Source organism: Lepidothrix coronata, unplaced genomic scaffold (genome assembly GCF_001604755.1).
Source record: "Lepidothrix coronata isolate B3197 unplaced genomic scaffold, Lepidothrix_coronata-1.0 Scaffold3, whole genome shotgun sequence".
NCBI lineage: Eukaryota > Metazoa > Chordata > Aves > Passeriformes > Pipridae > Lepidothrix > Lepidothrix coronata.
Window position 1 is genome coordinate 9,200,396 of NW_016690183.1, and position 22,054 is coordinate 9,222,449.

Sequence of the window (22,054 nt, forward strand, 5' to 3'; positions counted from 1 at the left end):
AGGTCACTAACTACGTCCTCCTGGATTTCTGGGGTTCTATTCTGCTCCCTGTTCCTGTCTACCAGCTCAGGGGGTATGCCCTGAGGACAAATGGTCTTTGTCATTAGGTAGCTCAACCTTTTCCTCATCCAATAAAGGATGGAGATTTTTCTTGGCCCTGCTTTTGTTGTTAATGTATTTATAAAAACACTTATCTTTCACAGCAGTGGCCAGATTGAGTTTTCACTGAGCTTTTGCCTTTCTAATTTTCTCTCTACATGACCTAAGGACATTCTTGTACTTTTGCAAAGTTGCCTGCCCCTTGTTCCAAAGGTCATAAACTCTTTTTTCCCTGAATTCCAGCAAAAGCTCCCTGTTCAGCCAGGCTGGTCTTCTTCCCCGACAGTTTGTCTTTCAGAACATAGGGACAGCCTGTTCCTGCACCTTTAAGATATCCTCCTTAAATTATGTTCAGCCTTTCTGGACCCCCTCCTTATTAAGGGCTATTTCCCAGGGAACTCTCTCAACCAGTGTCCTGAACAGGCCAAAGTACACCCACAAGAAGTCCAAGGCAGAGGTTTTGTTGACCCCTTCCTTACTTCACCAGGAATCAAAAACTCTTATCATTTCATGGTCACTGTGCCCAAGACAGCCTTGGACCACCACGTCTCCCACCAGTCTTTCTCTGCTTGTACTAGCTGTGTCTGGAAGTTCTCTTCCACACACTCCAGGAACCTCCCAGACTGCCTCCTCTCCACTGCATTGAGTTTCCAGCAGACATGAGGCAGGTAAAAGTCTCCCACAAGAGCAAGGGTTAGGTAAAAGAAGTAGGCAATGTGATTATAAAAAGTCAGGAAACCATAAAGTCTTTGAGAATAATTGAGTTATGTGTTGATAAAAGAATTCTTTCAGGATGGTTAGAGACAGAAGGTACTTTACATTATTAATTCATGTCTGCTGTTTCATAATGATTGAACTAACTGGATTTACTTTTAAGAGATCAGTGTCATGTATAGGTATTGTTGCATTTGTAGATCATTATGTACAGGACAAGTCACGAATACCTTTTGTTACAGGAATAAATCCAAAACACAATTCTGATATCCTTTTAAATTATTGAAAATACCAAAATTTTGAAGAGCCATTGTATGCTTACAAAATCTGGGAAAATAAAATAACTGTCATCTCTCTGATTCCAGTGCTAGGTGACTTGCATTTGAGGATCCTTCTGATATATGCCTTAGTTACCATATCATCAGTAAAAGAGGAATACATATATGAAATCCCTCCTCAAGTAGAATAGGATTTCTCATCAGGTACTTTCCAGAAAATCCCATGACAATATGAAATTCAATCTTGAAAATTAAGATTTCATTATATAATCTAACACCTAAACCACCTAAATGAAATGTAGAAACTTTAAAAAAACTACTAAAATTATCAAAAACATGTCCTAGAATGCAAAGAGAAATAATTAAGGATCTATTTGGCTTCTCAGGATATGTGTCTATATGAAAATGTGGCCTGTTTGTAATCACTGATACACTTGCTACTGGGTAGATGCCTGAAACAAAATTGTTAAGCAACAGAGACCCTGTTAAGATGCTGATCGCCTGTAAATGCATGCAGAAGAGCTGCTATGACAGGATAGCAGAATTGATCCTCTTGCTGAATTCTTATGACGTGGAACAAATGGAGATTTTCTCTAGTGTTACCCACAAAAAAGTGATCTGTTCCTGGTTTTCCTAGATTTGTGGGATAGTTTTGGAAGGTTGATCACTCATAAGATCCATGGGTATTGGCCTATTTCCTGGCTACTGTAACTTTAAAACAGAGTCACAGATTCTATGATTACTTCTTATTTCAAAATCATTTTAACTGTTGCTGTAAAATGGTAATTTAAGGGGATTTTTCAAGCTTGTATATGTTTGGGTTTTCTGAAAGGCTGAGAATTGTAATGAAAAAGAAAAAGATACATTAATATACAGGATAGCAGACTTACAAAGATATTACAAAGATATGTTGTCATAAACCCATGCAAACTACAATGTAAAAGGTCTATTATTTTGCAGTTAGCTGAATTCCCCATTTATGGCAGCATTGTTCCCCATAGTGTATTTTTCTGAGCTTTGTTAGAGGCCATTTTAAATAACCTCTTCAACTAGTCTTTTACAGCTGCCCTGGGAGATTTCAAAGGTCATGTGAAGGGAAATTTCAGGGCACTGTGTTTACCTGTAACAACGTTAATAGAACTAATAATGTATTCGGTACATTCTGTAAGGCTAGTTACTGATTGTTAGTATGCTCTTAAGAACTGAAGTAGGCAAAAAATCAAGAGATTCATGGGATCTTGCATTCCTTCTAATTTTTCGTAATACTTGTTATTTCCTCATCTTTTAGAAAATCTGGTCTTTGTAATGTATCCACCATAGGGAAAATATTAGCATAATACTTTTTTTTTTGCCCAGGAAAAATTATGATTCTCCCCAGTGAATACAGAAATAAAATAGGCTGTGTCAATAGTTAGTAATTGAGGATAATAGATTTAAATATCTCAGATTTATGGTATTATTTTAGTAAACTACTTTTCTCCCCTACCCATTAATTTTCCATCTGTGTTCTAAACTGATGGAAAAGTTAGATAAACACCTTGGCTGGACTATTCCTGTTAAGCTACTCTCATTTATCTAACAGCCCATCAACAACCTGATTGGAGAAGTCAGAAGCTCTTCAGACAGAATGCCCTGACATCCAACATCCTTATTCATGGCAACTGAGAGCAAATTATTTAACCTTGTGCCACAGTGCTTCTTTGTATCACAGGGATAATGTGTCATTCTTCTTGTTTCTTTATTTCCTTGTTTTTTCATCTGATACATTTGTATTATAAACTCCTCGAGACACCAGTTATCACTTGTTATTTATTGGTGGATTAAGAACTGGAGAAAAAAAAAGGGCTGATTTTGTCTGGGGTAAGTGGGCCCTAATTACTATTGAAAAGCAAAGGCAAATTCATTACTCTGCAAATAGATTTTGTATATGAGACACTGGATTTACAAGGAAAAAAATCTGCATGAAACCCTCAAAAATAGTTTTAAAGAAGAAGCCCTTCTTTGTTAGGTTTCTGCTTGAAATGGTGTCTTTGAAACAAATTAGTATTTTTCACAGTGATGATTTGATTTCACTGAGCTTTTGTTTTATTAAGAGCAATTTCATTTATGTTATACCTGATCTTCAAACATCTGTGTTTGTGCAACAGAATTTTCAAAGATACAATGTTAGTTTTGGAAGTAACTTTTTTATGTGGTACATCACATTGTCTTTTACAGAACCAATTATGAAGTTGGGTTTTTTTTAATACTCAGTGACAGTGCTGGAAATCTCTTTTTTTTTTCATCCAGATTTGTTTGGGATTTGATTATTTTCTGAAACGGGAAGTATTTTTGCATAAATACTAGAGACTAGGTTTCTCAAATGAGTCAAGTGTTTACTAAAAGATAAAATACTGATCTTAGCTTATGCTTATACAGAACCGTAGGAGGGGTGAATGTGAGGTGAGAGAAAAGCAGATAGCTATGATTTGTTATGAGAGCTTTGCTTTTCCATGTATTTTAGTTTAATGATAGCTCTTGTACACACATACACACTCCTTCTCTGCATTGTCTTTTATTTGTTCTGTTTGTTTAATTGAATCAATTAATTATTCAGAATTTACTAAGATGTGCTACTGAAATGGCAGGTTAGATGATGCTGTAAGACTAACACATGTCCAGGTCTAGCAAAATGAGGAGAGGAACCTTCCTGATAATTGTGGCTTCCCCACAAATACAGGGTTAGGAGATTGCTAAGTCTCTCCATCAGCCAGGTCATCCTTGACAATTTTTAATTATGTGAATAAGGAACACTTACTGTGATCTTCATTTCAAATTTTGAATTTACCAAATTATTCTGGTCACATTGAAACACCATAACTCTCCCTGGAGCTGATTTGTATTTATTCTTTGTTCCGTGAACCAATTTTTGGTAAAGGAAAGAGGAGACTGAAAATGTAAAGAATGTGGCAATTTAAATTCTTCAAAAATTCCATTTTCTTGATCACAGCAGAGAAAAAAAAGCAAACTGCCAGTAATTTAAATATGATAATTTCTGTCATAACTTGACAGCAGATGTGAACAAAAGAGACATGAAATAGATGAAGACAGGCAAATTGAGAGCACAGAAAATAGTGTATGCAGAGCTGGATAATGTCTGTTGAAACAACGTGACTATACTTGGCTTCTATAAATGCTCTGCAGCTAAATTAATGTAAGTCAGATTTTTTTGGCAGGCAATGTTCTCTTTAACTTGTTTCATAAATGAACATAGGATCAAAGATTTTTTTTTTTTTACCTCATGGCAAATCTGTTTAATCGTTTTTTCCTTAAACTGATCATACACATTTCTAGAAACATGTGCTACAAAATCTGGTTACAGAGGGGAAGGCACAGCCATATAAAGAAAGAAGGTGTTGTGGGAAATTGCAACACTAAGCTTGCTAGACTGAGTATGCTTTGTTTCCTACTTCAGATACCTGCTATAAAGTAGGAGTGCTGTACCATGGGCTATAACCACTGTACATCTCTAAGTGGATGTGTGTCTGCATATCCTTGCAATATACAGTTAAGTTCCTAAAAAAACCCAGTGTGTTTTAATGAAGACAATTTTTAAACCCTATTATATAAGCAAAAAGAAGCAAGGGGAGCTGACAGGTTTTTATTGTTATACTTGTTAAATATTGTCATTATTTTGTAGCAAAGTGGCGGGGGAGAGCTGTAGTTATAACTAGTACTTGTTTATTAAAACATTTATCAGAAACAAATTACTCCTTCTGTCCTTAAGTCCTGGCTTAAATTCTGAACTCATATTCTTATAGCAGCAAATTCTTATTTTAAAATAGTTTGTGGTAAAGGCTTAGTATATTCTCCTCTCTCTGAAAATGTAGATGTTCATTTTTAAACAAGTTGCCATATGAGTTGCACCTACAGAGCAAATTATGTTTATATTTGGGAGGAAGAGAGGAAAAGGAAAGGATATGTCCCCAGCTTCACAGAGTGTTAATGCATGTTATATATGCCTAGTAGTTTTTTCTCCTGCTCTTTCACTCCCTACAGTTCCATGGCCTGTTCCTCTCATCTCCAGGCCACACTGGTCTTAGCAGCCTGTTTCTACTGCTGCTGTCAATAGCAGTCCATGTCAGCCAAGTGTCACCTCTTGATGCCTGTGGAGAGGAGTTTAGGAAAGAAACAACCTGCACAGCCTCTTGGCCACTGTCTGATCAGCAAAGACAACAGAGAAAAGGCAGCAAAAGTAGCATCTCATGCCCTTTTCATAACTGACATGAAATTTGAGAAAGTAATTTGAGAAATGGCCCAACATATGGAATCTATGGCTACTCTGCTCTCTGCACTGCCATTAGTCTAGGCCTTTACTGTCAGAAAATTTCCATGGATCATATGTATGTTTCTGTCGTGATTTAACCTCAGTCAGCAACCAAGCTCCCACAGCTACTTGCACACTCCCCTGTCAGTGGGATCAGTAAGGGTAAAAGCTGGAAAACTCATGGGTTGAGGTAAAGACAGATTAATAGAGAAAACAAAAGCTGTGCACACAAGCAAAGCAAAACAAGAAATTAATTCACTGCTTCCCATGGGCAGGCAGGTGCTCAGCCATCTCCAGGAAAGCAGGGCCCCAACATGTGTAACAGTGGCTTGGGAAGACAAACCCCGTCACTCCAAATGTCCCTGTCTTCCCTCCTTCTCCCTCTCCGTATATCCTGAGCATGATGTCATAGGGTCTGGAATATCCCTTTGGTCAGGTTGGGTTACATGTCCCAGCTGTGTCTCCTTTCAGCTTCCTTGCCAGTGTGACAGTACAAAAAGCAGAAAAGGCCTTGGCTCTGTGCAAGTTCTGCTCAGCAATAACAAAAACATCCCTATATTATCAACCCTGTGTTCAGCACAAATCCAAAACAGAGCCCGACACTAGCCACTGTGAAGAAAATGAATTCTACTCCAGCCAGAACCAGTACGGTTTCTAAATAATAATTTGAACCCGTTAACTGTAATTGATCATTTTATGGTGTGCTTAGTCCCATAACATTGCATCCTTTGAATACCTCACAGTTTAACCCAAAGTATCTTAAAGTCTGCCCCACTATCTGCATAATCTCTTTGCACAATATCTTTGGATTCATGGTAGGAAAAGCCAATAAAAAAGTACCACTGGCATGAAAGTTAGCCCATGGGCATAAGCCAGCTGGGAAGTTCTTAAGGAGTGGTCCTGTAGGAGCATACTTCATCTACACATAAGGACATGTCTCACTGGAGATTTTGTTTCAACATGTTTCTGACGACAATGAATATTGGAACAGGCTTACAAGAACACTTAACCTTCAACAAAAAATAGATTCAAAGTAAGCTATTTGAACTGTATATGCTTTGCATCTGCCTAGGCCCCAGCAAGTGAAAATTTTTTATGGGTATCGATGGGTCTTATGTTAAAAATACACTCAGCAGATTATTTCCTTACATCTCCTATAGCCTGCTTACTTTTCTATAGTCCTGTGTAATAGTGTGGTATTTAGGGTGGAGGAAAAGGGGTTTTTTTGCTATTTAGATGTGCTTATTTTGACCCAGTAATAATTAATATCTGTAGTCCTTTCATTTCACGACCATCCAGACCTAAGATTTCCAGATGAATGACTTCCCTCTATTTTTGCCTTATAGTTCCCAAGCTTGCTTATAACATACTTCCCTGGACCTACAGAACATTTGTATATTTTATATACTTTCTATTCCCCTACCCTTCCCTTTATATGCATATCGAGCCAGCAGAGCTATCCACTCTTTGCATTATAGTCACAACTGTTATTAATGTTTAAAAACAGACAGTTACACATTATAATGAATAGGCCTTGTCCTTCATGTTTTATAAAAGTAAATTTTGTGTATTTTGAAATGTAATTTCAAGTACCCATTTTGTGCCAGGATAGTCCCACTTAGATGCCAGATATACAAGTGCAAAACCATTCCACATAGGAGAAATAAAATCCAGAATTCTCCCAATATTGCTGTGTGATACTCAGCCTATTTAAAACTGGTATAACAGGGGCCAAGAACTGTTGCATCATAGATAAATAAACCATCATTCTCACTGTTAACATGGATTCTCTATTTTTAACTCAGAAGCCTACTCTTTCATTTTAGATTTGAAAACTCACGAGGGAGGAAAGGTTTGAAGTTGAATCAAGATCTGCAAATTGCCTGACAGGAGATTATCTCCCATATTCACATTAAGGAATTGCAAATTCTTTTGACTTTGAAGTTTAATGGCTCAGGATGTTTAATTTGCTATCAGCAGGACTAACAGTGCTTGTGCTTGTTCCATACGGCTGCAGTCGGAAAAAGAAGAGCATCAGAATTCAAACTGTTATCCAGATAAAATTCTTTTTACTTTTCATTTGAGTCAACTTCCAGATTTTCCATCCAAATGCAAGCTTCATTGCACTTTCTCAATGCTAGACTTGAATAGCTTTATCATAACCAACTTCATTAATTCAGCAGGAGCAACTTCTCTGAAAGCATGACATTTCTATGGAAACCCAGAGAAAGCTCCTCCTTAGGCTTAGGAGCGCTTTTTTATTTGAATGAGCCGGAGATTTCTAGGGCATAGTAACAATAAGAACAAATGTAACATTACAAAGAGCTAAACTATATGAAGAGTGAGCTTGATCCAAATTGTAAGCCTGACATTAATATGTGAAACTGAAATGGCTTTCCTGTTGCCATGTCTTAAAAGAATGAAATTAAACACTAAGGACTTTGTGTGTTTCCTGATTTTCTATAGTGCAAAGTAAATCATAAGTCCTTAGCAAATGAGCTACAATAATTGCTAGCCTTCTGTAATAAATCAACATTTAATTACCTGTTTGACGGGTCATAGAAGTTTAAAAAGAAGCTGGGAAATACAGAACAAGAAGGTTTATCAAGTTACCCTTATTTCTATCTTGTTTAACCCAATCCTAAGCAAAGTAATGTGGAAAAGATTTTATAAACAGCTGGCTAAATTATTTTGCACTGAACAACTTAAAAAGCAACTTAGAGACAAATTATTTTGATAAAAGTGTCATTTGAAGTTTTTGATTTTTATCAATATTCCTGCTGGTAAGGGATAAGAAACAATCTGTAATGAAATTTGATTCCTATTTACATGCTTTGGAATCTGATGTGACTTCATTATGTTTTCTTCATCAAACTAAAACAACATTAGTTACACCACCAAATTTTCAGAGAGGTTTTTTTTAAAAACCCATTTCCAAATATCTCCGTGTATGAAGTCAGTCATCCATGAAACAACAGATTTACTATGGTAAATATGTTTATTTACTTATTTATTTACCGTGGATTTTTAGGAGAGTTGCAAAGCTGTTGTTGTTTTATAGCATATATTATTGTTGAAGATGCTTTATGTCAGTGATAAACAAATAAAATAGGCAGATAAATTTATGTAAAATTAAATAGGTAAGGTTTTAAGTGTGCAACATGTTCTGTAAGCATGAGTTTAAGCAAGAAAATCATCATGTTCACATTTTCAGTAGCTCAGAAGATAAATGTATGTAACACTTCCTATTTTAAAGGGATATTTTAGAGAATTTTGAAAAGCACAGTAAGTCCTCAATAGAATTAATTTCATATTCAAATTACTTGGCTTTTTATTTACTAATTTTTGTAGCAAATTTCTTATGATAATTATATTAAAAATATCTTCATTTTAGATCATAATATAAATTTTGGGGTTTGATTTCCTTGTTTCTCACTAGAACATCAAATGATAGTTCTATAGTATATTATTTTTCAAAAGTGGCATCCATTCACAGAAGCATTTCTTGCCCTGCTGGCTTTTTAAGAATGACAGCAAAGCAAATAGTAACTTCTCTGTAAGGTTCTATATAAGGACTCAAATTAAAAAAAAAAATATTCTTTTTTGTTGTTGGTTTTGGAGAGAGAAGGGGTTGGTCAGCAGATCTCAAATAGCTCAATGAACTTATGGATAAGCTGTTTAAGATTATTTAGCCCCAGCAGTCCCTCACCAGTCTCCAGGCCACCAGCATGGGTACAGCTGTCAGCAGCTGTATTCCTTTTACAATCAAAAAGTTGTGCTCAGCCATGTTTAACTGACAGTGTCACAAGGCCTTTAACAATACTGAGCTGAATGATTTATCACAATTCAGCTTATGAATTGCTTATTTCAATGATTTATCTTCATAAAATGCTAGTGACAGCCTCTGCTGTGCATCAGAATATAGTTAACCCAAGTAAGGTATGAAGCAAAGATAATATGTTTTCATGATTTATTGACTGTGGGTTCTATAATTACTAATTATGCATATGAAAGATCACCTAATGCATAAAGTGCAACAGAAAATCTGCAATGAAAAATTATTATGGCAGTGCAGTTCAAGTTCCTATTGAAAAGAAATTTTACAGTAAAGAGAGAGATGAAATTTTCTGACCCTAAAAAAATATATTTGCATTAGTAATTTTTAATAAAAGCTACAGAAAGGGGAAAAAATATAAAGACCTACCAGGTTTTAACTGTTCTATTTTCCATTGTGGTCTCACTTTTGATCTAAAAACTAATGAAATTATTAAAAGGTGAGTGGAATGAAAAAAATAATGGAAAAACACACCTTAATTATTGATAGTTCCTGAAGTAGCACCTTTTCCTTAGGTATTGGATAATGATTACTCATAAACACTTAAACTAAGCTAAACAATCAATTTCCTCATCTTTTTCAGATTTAACAAAATTTCTGTCATCTGATATAATTTATTTCTACTCTTGCCTACTAGAAAAAAGAAAGAGTTAAATAAAATATAAATATACTTGTGAAGTAAAAAGCAATAATCAAGTGGCTATTGCAATTGTATAGTCAGCAAAGAGGTTAAGAAAAATTTTGAACTATGTATTAGTACTGCATTTCATTGTAATAAACTATTCAACACTGTTAACTATTAAAATCTATTATTATTCCCCTTAAGAAAATGCCTGAAGGAAACAGAACAGGAAACAAACCTGTTATCTACGAACAACATTCATACTTGGGTTAGAATCTTTGCTTTGAGTGTCTTCTAAAAAAATTTAGATTAAAAAAAATTCTATGAGAATTCACTTACTCTACAAATTTCCCATCCTTTAACTCACCAAAGATCAATGAAGATCCAAGACTGGAGCTGCATTTCAAGGTGGATATTTGTTCTAAGAATGGCTATGTCATAATTATTGACTTCAAAGATGGTTTCATCAGCTTCTCATAAACTCAATGTTCAGTTTTTACTTCCAAGACTAAGTTAATTCTGGAGACCTTGCAAACCTGAGCCATATTCTTACCTTATAGGAGCAACAAATACATGCAACTTTCATTAACTGTAAGAGTATCTGGACCTGTATAGCTATTTGATGTCTTTTTTTGAGTGTGTATGCTGTGCAATGGAGGCCTAATTACTGATCAGTATTTAGTAGATACGATTTATAATGTACTATATTTTTACAAAGAAATAATATTTTTAAAATAAGTTTTATTATGTGCTTTCCATGTGCAAACTATAAAGCAGTAAACCTTGATCTTATAGTTATTCTCTTATGTTGTAATTGTAGTAATAGATGCATTTCTTTCTCACTAGTGAATCTTAGTCTCTTTGTTTTACACAGATCCCTGGTTTTAGTTTAGCTGCACATAGAACATAATTGGACAAATTCAATGCTGGTGTTGAAAAATTTGTTTCTCTAAGTCCTGGAACGCCCACTTTAAGAAAAAGGCTTATTTGCCTGCATTTACTGTCCCATCACACATTTAAACCTGTAAAATATGATAAGTGATGTCAATAAATATTATTTCAGATAATTTTTCAAAATATTTCTATTTCTGAAAAAAATACATCTTTGTAAGTGTATGTTTAAATCCAAAGCAGAAAATTCTCTTCAATGACATAGATATCTACGCTTTACACATATGTACGGGAAGACTTCTGCAAAATATCTGTTACGTAAACTATTTCTGTGCCATAGGAGGTGGTATTAGTATGCTGCTTTGGGTTTGACAATGATTATGTTGAGGTAAGCATTAGAAATTAGTGATTAAGGGATAACAGTTTGAGTTGGGATGACCACAAAGTGACAAAATAGGCACTTGATAGGTAAAAACAAGGTAATTTTAGGTCCAAGATAAAGAATGCAGTATTTATAATTTTCCTAGCTATGTCTTTGTTGTTTTAAAATGTTTTATTTCCATCATACACTTTTCCATTATGTAATGTTTTAAAGGGATGGTACTGTGAATAAAATTTAGAAGGTCTTATAAAAATACATGGGTTTTTCTGCATATAAAGGGGGAGGCAAACACTGAACAAAGATCAAAGTTTCAGAGTAAAAGAATGAACAGTTCAGTTAAACAAATTTACTTCAAGCTCAGGAGGTATTAATTTAATGCACGTTGATTCCCTCACTGTCAGAACAGATTCAGTAATTATGAGTGGGTTCAGTATATATAAACTGAGTTGGAAGCAAATTCTTTTATAATGAAATCTAGTAGCAGTTGTAACTGGGAAAAGCTACTGCCTTTCCATTACAATGATTTTGGTTATCACAGGCTGATAGGTGTGAGGGAAAGCCAACTCCTTGAACATTTAGGGGTTTTTCATATGCTGGCCTAAATTCTCAGCTGGTACAGATGCCTACAGGTTCAGGACTTCAGCAGACTGGTTTTACTTAGATAACTGCTGGTATTACCTCCCAGTGGCATTAACCCCAGCTAAACTCCCTGTAGCTTAAGGACAAAGATATATTTTGTGGATCTTTAATAATATTTATTATTATTATTTTTGAGAAATAAGATTTTAGAGTTGTATTGATAACATCACAATTCCAAATCTCTTAATCTCTCTGTTACTAACTAGCAGATACAGATATCACCTGCACGTGAGGTACATATCACTGTGCTTCTCCCACGTCAGCTTTCCCAGTGTTCTATCAGTCATATTGACAGGGCTGTTCTATTCCTGGCTCTCTGGTACAGGATTCAGTCTGGATTTCAAAGGGTAGCACTTCTAGGGCCCAGTACTGCAGAAGTGCTCAGCTTTGATCTCTCTGCTGTGCTGAACGATCCACTGCTGTGCAGCCGTACTAGAAAGAGCTGCCTTTCCTCTCTCATTGGGCATGTGCTGAGGTCATTCCTCATTTTTTAGGGGTCTGGGTAAACTTTACTGATAAATTCATCTAATGCTGTGGTAAGGAGCAGCAAAATCGGCACTGTATATCTGAAGAATGGATAGTCTGATACCTTTTCAAGAGTATGAGGTTTAGTCATTTAGAGCACATACTGATATGGTTTGAAGCTGGCTCCCTGCCAAGTCTCCAAACCTTACCACAAGAAGTCCCCCCGCCCCCCAAACCTCAGGGAGAAGAGGGAGAAAAACAACCAAGAAAACCCAAAACGAGAGACAGCTAAAGCAACATATATAAATATATTTACACTTATATTACAGTTATATACAATTGAAATATATACAATTTCACAAGGAAAAGGGAAAGGGAAGGGGGAAGGGAAAAAAGGAACAAAACCAAAACAAAATATAGATGTATCCTGATCAGTAGCCCAAGATCTAGCAACTGAAAGAATAAGCAAAGACTGTCTTACTACTCTCCTTGGGACAACAGAAAGTCACGCTGTAATGATCGCTGGCAACCTCTGTCTCCCAAGGTCGACAAGGCCTAACCAGGCCTCGCTCCCCAACACGACAGACTCAACAGCAGGGAACCTGCACCTCCAAGACACCGGAAGGAAAGAGAGCGAAGGCCTTTCCTCCTTTTTTCTTATAGCCCAGCTTACGTAAAAATCGTAGGGAATACTGGGTAAATCTGGACCCTTCCTTGGTTACAAACTGGTCACCAAGGAAGGCCCAGACCAAACTACCACATTATCTTTGACAGGCCCTAGAAAAAGATGTAGATGAGGGGGAATACTGCCATATTGAACTGGCAGGGAAACAGAGGGGCTGGAAGCATTTCAAGTTTACTTCTTAGAAGTTTTCTGATGAAAGGCTGCTTTCATTAGCTACTTGCTTACGAATGAACACATGAAACACGCTTTTAAAACCTAGGACAGAGTTAATGGACAGAATCAGAGTACACGTTTTCTTGAGTTTGAGATGTAACCTGCATTGTCCAACAGCAGTCTGTGAAAGACAATATTCAGTAAAATGCAAAGCAGTCCTGCATTTTAATTATGTTTTTATGGTTTTCTTAGCAAATCACTGCCAAATATTTTAATTGTGGCTCCCTTTGAGACAGAATATATTTTATTTTATGGATACCTGCTACTGTTCCCTTAACATAGAAAACATAACATGTAACAATAATATTGTCCTGTACTTACAGGACAAGAGGACATAGTCTCAAGCTGTGCTGGGGGAGGTTCAGATTGGACATCAGGGAGAATGTTCTGACTGAAAGTGTGGTTAAACATTGGAATGGGCTACCCAGGGAGGAGGTGAAGTCACCATCCCTTGAAGTGTTCAAGAAACAACTGGACATGGCACTTAGTGCTATGGTTTAGTTGGCATGGTAGTGTTCAGTCAAAGATTGGACTTGATCTTGGAGGCCTTTTCTATCATTCTTAGTGTGTGTATGGCCAGTCTTCGCGAGCAAAGATTTGGGAAAGGTCATTACCCTTCGAGCCTGCGCAGTGGATTTTTTTTAGGTGAGACACAGTGTGCGCTGAACTGAGCCCACCCTTTAATCCTAAGGTTCATCTGCCGGGGCTGAGCAAGCTTGGACAGTGGCAGTGAGGTCCTCAGAACGTAGGTTTGTTTTAGAGTGACCTTCTCTTAGATGGATGGCCTTACAGGGCTGACGAGCTCCATCTGCCCCGGGAAGTTTTTTCCCTGACCGGGAATCGAACCTGGGCCGCAGCGGTGAGAGCGGTGAGAGTGCAGGGATCCCCCATTCTTAGTGATTCTATGATTTTATTAAAAAATATTTTTAGTTAATAAAGTGGATCAATTGAAGTTATCATTACATTAAGACTGTACTATGGTACAGTAAAAACTTCATTCTTTTTTTTTTCTCTCAACTTTCTGGTTTTGAAAAGCATACACCTAACTTAAATGAAATATTAATCTGTGCCTGCAAATACATGCAAATGCAGGGCCAGATATATTCTTCTTGGGGCCTTTGAACTTCTTCCTTGCAGAATAGTGTGGCAGGGTGGTGATTTATCACTTTTCCCTTAAGGCTTTTGATAAAAGAGAAGAGGCTGTTTTCTTTCCAAATCGAGATCACAATTTCCACAGCAAATGCTTTCAACACTTTAGAGCTGGCAATATCTGCAGTAGCAAGCAGCACAGCACAATAGGAGTGGCTCTGCAGAGTAGAACAGGTCATGCTGAGAACTGAAAGTCTGTACAATGTCATTTGCACACCAGACTGGAGTTTGGGCTTAGTTTGTTCTGAAGAAAATACTGTCCTTGGGCACTGAGACTTTTACTAATACAAAGCAAGGTCCACTACATGGGACAACTGCGAGATTTGCTTTATTCACACGCAATGTAGTTTACATGTAAAGCTCTACCTCCAACTCTACAGGAGTCTGGTTTATGCACAAAACTGCCTTCTGCTCTGCAGAGCTCTATGCTTTTGTTTTGGCTGCAGTATATTGTAAGGTTAAGTACAGCCTCAATTTGTCATTAACAGTATCAACCGCTGCATGGATATTCATTCAAAGAAAATCAGTCTTCGCAAGTAAGTTTGGTTCTGGCAGTGGAGTATTCCAGGTTGAAAAAATAAATAGTGTAATGTAGTATGAATGTAATGAAAAATAGATCATGAAACAGTATTAACCAATTGGTCATTGGTATTTGCTAGATAAGGTCCACATTTAGTAGTTTTTTCTAGTGGGGAGCAGTGAGTTTGATTTTTCTGCAGTTCATGCCTCTGCAACAGAGTCACAGGTTCAGCTAAATACTTGTAAAAAGTACTGTATTGATTTTAGAAGAAAAAGTGCAAGGTTTCTCCTCTTTATTATGTGAGGCCTATGTACAACGAAGATAAAATTATAAACAGAATTTTTTGTATAATAGGCTTAAGACACGAAAAGTGCTGCTATGTGATTTTCCTTTCAGAAAATCTTAAGCCTAGAGCTTTGTATTTCTGCTAAACAGGAACATAATGGAAGTGTTACAGGTGCTGATTTAAAAGTATTGCCAAATGAGCAACATAAAGCTATTTTATTGTACCACTAGTAAGGCGATAAAGCTCGATCACCTCTTCTCCCATCATATGCTTCAAACTCTCAATCATGCATTGATGACTGCTAGAAAATGTTCATTGAAAGAACTCTTTGGATGTCTGAGACAGTTTGGCAGAGTACTTAAAGATGTGCACAGCTTTTATACCCTTATTTCCTACTAAAGCATGTTCTTAAATATTCTTGTTGATTCAGAGCCAAGGCTGGGAAGGTTTTCTCAAATATCAAAACAAAGTTACATTTGGTTTTTGCTCTTGGTCAGAAAGTGCCAATTTACTTTCAGTTCAAAGGAGGTTTTTTCTGCTTTTTGTACCTGCTTTTTCTTAGCAACATAACCCTCCACACCAGGTTCTGTTTTGTTTGCAATTAAGTATGCTGTTTACACCAAAGTGAAAGTGTTCAAGTTGGACACCAGTGAGAAAATGTAGGGAACTTGAATTAGTCTATGCTTCTTTCACTGAATACATTAAGAAATTGAAAGTTACAGATTCACTTTCCTCCCCTGACTGCAACATCTAGTTATTTTATTTATTTAGCCATCATGAATGTGCAAAGAATAAGCACTATCTCTTTTATGATTTTATGGATATCTGAATTTGATTAGTCCAAAGATAAGACAAAGTACTGTAGTTTTTCTGCACTATTCTTTTCAAATTTATCCATATAAATAATAAAAATATAGTAAATGTTATAAATAATTGTAGTGATATAAAAGCGTTTTAAATTCAGAAAGCCTTTCTCAAAAAAGTGAAAATATGTGGATAAATATGACAGAATAATAGCCATAAAACAAGCATCTTTAAGTTCCATAATATGGAAAAGAAAGTACTTGTTAGCCCACCTAAATCTAAATATTAAGATGCTGAGCATATAGAAATAATAATAATTTAGTACAGAGTGAGATCTGACAGGTGTAAAAACTATAAAATGACATATTTATGAGTATAATGCTGTTTCTAGAATTTCTTAGAATTTACAAGAAAAAAATTATAACATTTTCTGGAAAAAAAAATCTGAAGATTTCTTCTATGAAGTGTGTATGTAGGATAAAGAGAAGTTAAATTACCGGATTTGATAAGGATTATCAAAATCAGTATAAAAAAATATCACCAATGGGCAAAATTGTGGCATGTTTCCAACTACTCACCTTAAAAAAGAACCCTGAGTTTGAATATGAAGGCAAAATTTGTCATAATGTTTTGGTTTTGTTGGAGAACAAGGTTTTCCATCATTAAAATACCTTTGAGAACTGCATTTGCCACTGTCTTAGCTTATTGATCATTGAGATAGCTAAAAATGAATAAAATTTAAAATGGAAATAACTTTTCTGAATCATAACTCCCAAACAGATTGTATACTTAGCTTATTGCATAAATCTAAGTATCTAAAATCTTACTATAGAAAAGCTGTTATTTTGCTTTTCCAGTCTAAAAACATGATTAACTAAACACAGAAAAGCATGGCTCTTGTAATTACACCCTGGTGATTTTATTATTTTTCTGATTGAATATTAATGACATATTGCTGTATATTTGAACACAGCCGAATGTTTCAAACGAAATATTGTTGGTTTTTTTTTCTTATAGTCAGAAATATTAGTGCAAAGTTGTACTGAAATAATGAGGGATTAGGCAGGAATAGTGCTTACCACACCATCCTGAAACATGGTTCTGGCTCGCTAAAGTCAAAGCAGTGGCAAACCAACCTCTCCCTCTGCCTTCAGCCTGAGTACAGAGGGTTTGATCTTCTAGTAAGAATTGGCAAGAAATTCTAGTACAAAATATTTACTGCAGCAGTAGGAACTAAAGAACCGTATGCAACCCCGTAGCCTTACATTGCTCTGGTGCGTCATGGAGCTAATGCTACTATTCTTTCCCTGTTTTGTTCTTAAACATTTTCACTGAATTTTAGGTTACAGTCCTATATCAAAATTATGACAATGTTCTAATGTAGCAGATGTTATGCTGTTAACTTCAGAAGAATTCTGTGCGTGTATATCAGCAGACTGTATAATCTAGAATTCATTTATAACCACAGCATGGGTCAGTACCTTTCAGTGGAAGATTTGATCACACAAGGTTAACTGTAGAAGAATTTGAGATTTTTGCTACTGTAATTTTCCTCAAGGCAAAACTCAGCTAGATGTTATCTTTCTAAGTTCTCCATTATGTATTAAACTCTTGTACTTTTTTGTATTAGTTAATCTAGTTCTCCTTCCATGTCTATAAGAAGCAAAACATCTGTTTCTTCTTGTTAAATCAAAGTGCCTAACTCAGGAGTCCTACTTTTAATGTCATTTAAATAGAAATCCTAGATAGAGAGAATACATTTTATTAACATATTTAATTTGCATATGAAACAATCTTTTCCAGAGCTCAGTAGGGAGTTTCTGGTGGCAGCAGTATGTCTTTCTTTTTTTTCAATTTGTATACCAAAAAGCAAATAAATATATGTATCAGCTCAGATAACGGAAATAAAACTGCAATGAGAGATCACCATTTTGCATTTGGCATATTGTCCATGCTAAACTTTCCAGCTGAAAATTCTTTTATTATAAGGAGCCATGTTCTACTCTAAATATTGAGTCTTGGTTTACAGAAAGATGTCAGCTAAGCTTGACTTTAAGTCCAAGCAAAAATAATCTCTCAACATACTTGAGGCATCTAATAAAATATTACAATAAAAACAGCTCATGCAGCTGTACAGAATTATCCCCTATAATATATGTATTGAATATATCATGTATCTCGATAATAATTTAAGTCCCTGAAACAAATCATTATTTCATAAAAAAGAAGGGTTGACAGTACTGCAGCTAAAACATATAAATAAAAAGTTTAAAACAGTGGTAGAGATAAAAGGTTCTCTCAGTTACACTAGTTGGGAACAGTGAGTACTTGCTGAGTGATAGTGGCCAATACTCATTACCATTTATCTTTAAACTCAGCAGGAAAAAAAAATGTAGCAGTAAAATGTTTTCTAAGCAAACACAAAATGACAGAAACATTTTTGTGACAACTTTGAGCCAGAATAGTTGGGAATGTTACTGTCATACTGCAAATTTCCATAAGGATAATTAATACATGTAACTAGGAGGAAGACAAACTAGTGATTATTTTGTGTGAATATACTGAAGAGTCTGTAATTGTCTAATTGGTGAAGATTCTCAAAAAAAAAATTATCAAAGCAAGAACGGCAGTGTATTTGGAAGTTACTGCTGTGAAAGCTTTAAGAGAGAGACATTTGCCACATAAATACATCACATACAACTGCAATTTCTATCCAGAGGCAAGAGAAAACCAGTGATGTGTGAAATGTTCATAGGAAGTGGACACATTTAGAAGAATCCCTGGAGATGTGACATGATTTCTCTGGTCACAGTTTGTTAATGTGCAAAATCTTCTCCTTTGATACAATGCAAATGGTAGTGCAAGGTAGGCTGACACCCTCTTGTTTCGTATCCTGTTGTGTCTTGGTATCTGCCATATCCCCCTATCCAGAGAGTTTTTTAGTTCAGACCTCTGTGGTTGAACAACTCATGCCACTGCTTTTGGCCCTTGTGTTTTAATAGCAAATTCTTAATTTTGTCCAGGAGTCTCTAGTCATTGTTGTTCAGTTCACGGCAGTACTGAATACCTTAATAAAAAAAATGAAATAGTTTTTTAATATTAGGTCATCTCAGGCTGGAAAAGTGGGATTTTAAGTATGTTCTTATAAATTTCAGTTGTAGTAACACATGCTGTAATAATTTTGGTTTGGAAGTCTATACAAAGCTGTGTCTTCTTTTACTTTCTCAGTTTATTATCAATAGAAATTAATTTTTTCCTGGTTATAATTACAGGTTTTTTTCTGTTTCTTCTTTTTCAGATGTAATGAAAATGAAAGAAAAATAGCTTACAAACAGAAATAAAACTTCTTTCATGTTTAGTATATTAGGTCTTTCATCTGTTCTTACCCTAGTTTGAACCAGGTTTGGTAGAAACATTTCTTACTGATACATTTTTTAAGAGTCTTCTGCCACTTTTATTCATAGTAATGAATATTCCAAGAATATTGAGTATAACACCCCATGTTATTTCAGGACTTGATCTGATATCTTAAACAATGTGAAAACTTCAGGGAAAAAAATATTATTTTAATGTTTATATGTATCTGTTTGCCATGACTATTATTTCTTTTTCATAGAAGGTAATATTCTTTTGAATATTTTGAAAGTTCATCTTCCATTATAGTTCTCCTGATATTGTACATCCCATTTAATTTTAGAAACAGCTCACTACATTGCATTGTGATTTATTTTGGCAAATGATATTTTGCTAGGGTGACCTAGCACCTTTATCTAGGTGGAGAAAATGTCACTTGTTAGAGGCTCTATAACTTGGAATTTGTTTTTACTAGAGCATTTGCTACTTACTTTTTGACCCAACATGACCTCTCTGCACAGTAATGACTTGAACAAACTAGTACCCTTTTGCAGTTCTTAACTTGCCAGACAAACTGGCTTCCTGCCAGATGCTAGAGACAATATAAGAAATGAATGAAGTCAGGGTTTTTTTTTTAAAATATCTGAATGAATGAACAAATCCATCTGCTTTACTGCTGTCAGTATGGGGAGGATGGTGCTCCCCTCAGATTGTAGGGTTTGGCAGAGGTTTTCTGGTTTCGCGGTGCCTCTGTGATAATGTCTTCATCTTCTGTGAGTAGCCCCATATCCCAATGACAGGATTAGCTGTGAACTCACCATCTATGTGCATGTTTTGCCCTCCTATTTTTCCTTTCCCTTTTCTTGGAAGTACCTAGCTTGATATATATCTAACATGAGCATAATGTACCCTTTGGGCTTGTTACTCACTATAGTTAAATGGATGAATCAATATATTTTCCTTCTAAACTTGATCATAGAAGCAGTTAAGACATAGTCTTTATTAATGAAATGCAGAATATGGCCTTTTGATGGGAAAGGTGGGTGACAACATCTGTGGTTAGATACAATTATGCCTGACAGCATGGACATTTTGGTAGTTACAAGTCTTGTATTTATGATATAATGTGGAGTTTTTGGTAATAGTTACTTTAATAACAATGCTTTGTTATCACAGTAAAACGATTTCATTTCTGCAATAGCCTTTATTAAACCTTATGTAATGAGCCTGGGAGAGACACCCACAAAACTTTTAGAGATAATAAATGCTGGACTAACTAAAATATTGCAATGTTTTTGTGTTCTTCATAGGCTCTGGTCTCAATGATGGGCAGTGGCATGAAGTTCGATTCCTAGCTAAGGAAAATTTTGCTGTCCTCACCATTGATGGAGATGAAGCTTCAGCTGTTCGAACAAACAGTCCTCTACAAGTTAAGACTGGCGATAAATATTTCTTTGGAGGTAAAAAAAATATTGAAACAAATATGTACTTAAAGTGCTGTGTCTTTTAACCTATATAACAGGTCAAATGGAGCTCAGGATGTAATTCATTCATGTGGATTTTATTATGGGTTAAATGCCTAGGTGCTGCTCATCAAAGAGTAAACTACCAAACGATTTCATTTTTACGAATCTTTTTGTATCTTCTCATCCTTACAAAAGAATCACTGAGACGTTCTCTACAATCGTCAATCTAACCTGGGATGATTTTTCAAAAAAATCATTGTTCAGGACAAGTCTTAACCTTTTGCTGATTTTTAAAACCTATCATGATTGTGGGTAATTAAGAAGCTTGCATAGCTTGAAGTTGAAGCCTTAGATTGTTCAGTATTTCTGCCTTTTGACAGTCCACGTAGTAAAAAGAGATCTTGAAAATTGTACCTTGAATGTTTTTTCTTCTTGCTTTTCTATATTAGAATTTATGAAAATCAAAAAAAGACTTTCAAAACTCTTGGATTTTTTTTAAATTAATATTTAAATTTCTCTATTAAAAAGTGCATTAGCATGCCAAAGATATTTTTGATACACTACTTACTATCTTATAGGGGAAGGTCATTAAGGGTTTTTTAACTCCAATGTAAGTACTACTTTTCATACTGTTAGCCAGTCTTTTTATAAAACATCCAATTAAGCAATGACCTACAATCTTCGTTCTAGCAGAATTCTCAGCAAGCTCAAATGTTGACATAAAAAAGTTGCAAGTTGCACTTTTGCAGTGTACCACATGAAGGCTTCAGATAGAAAACACAAATTTTAAAAGTAGAATTTTTCAGTGTTGAAACTCGATCTGTTTTCAAATTTACAAGTTGCATATCTAATAGAAAGAAAATATAAATGTGATACTATAGATAGTCATAACATCACCCAAGGGATGGAAAATTTAGTGGTATATGAAGTGCCCTAAGTAGAAAAGGAAAAATATTTTCAATGTTATTTTCATTTCATTGTTATCAAACTAAAGTTGGTCTGTCATGATAATTAAACTTCCTATTGCTGCAAGATACATCTTTTCCGATATCCTTAATTCAGCTAATACTGGGGTTTTTTTAGCATATTGCCTCAAATAAGAGTTCTGGCATAGCCAGTTGCCACATGCTAAATCATGAAAATTATTTAGTTGTCAAAACATAGTACCTTCAATTTGTCAAAACAGCCTAGGACATGCTAATTAAATGAAGTTATTAAGCACACATAGGAGAAAATTAAAAGAAATGCCATACATAATACATCCAGTGTTAAATTCTACTAATTTTGATAGGTAAAATCCCCAGATCATTATTACATTTCTGGAGAGAGTGAGATTGATTGATTAC

General features: G+C 35.4%; 1 protein-coding gene across 2 annotated transcripts in view; it reads left to right on the forward strand.

Moving 5' to 3' along the window:
- CNTNAP2 (contactin associated protein-like 2) overlaps window positions 1–22,054 on the forward strand; it is a 1,033,702-nt gene that overhangs the window by 547,938 nt on the left and 463,710 nt on the right. For both annotated transcript variants that reach the window (XM_017822277.1, XM_017822284.1), the window contains one exon: window positions 20,553–20,702. In XM_017822277.1, coding sequence (XP_017677766.1) covers window positions 20,553–20,702 — 150 coding nt within the window. The remainder of the gene's footprint in view (window positions 1–20,552; window positions 20,703–22,054) is intronic.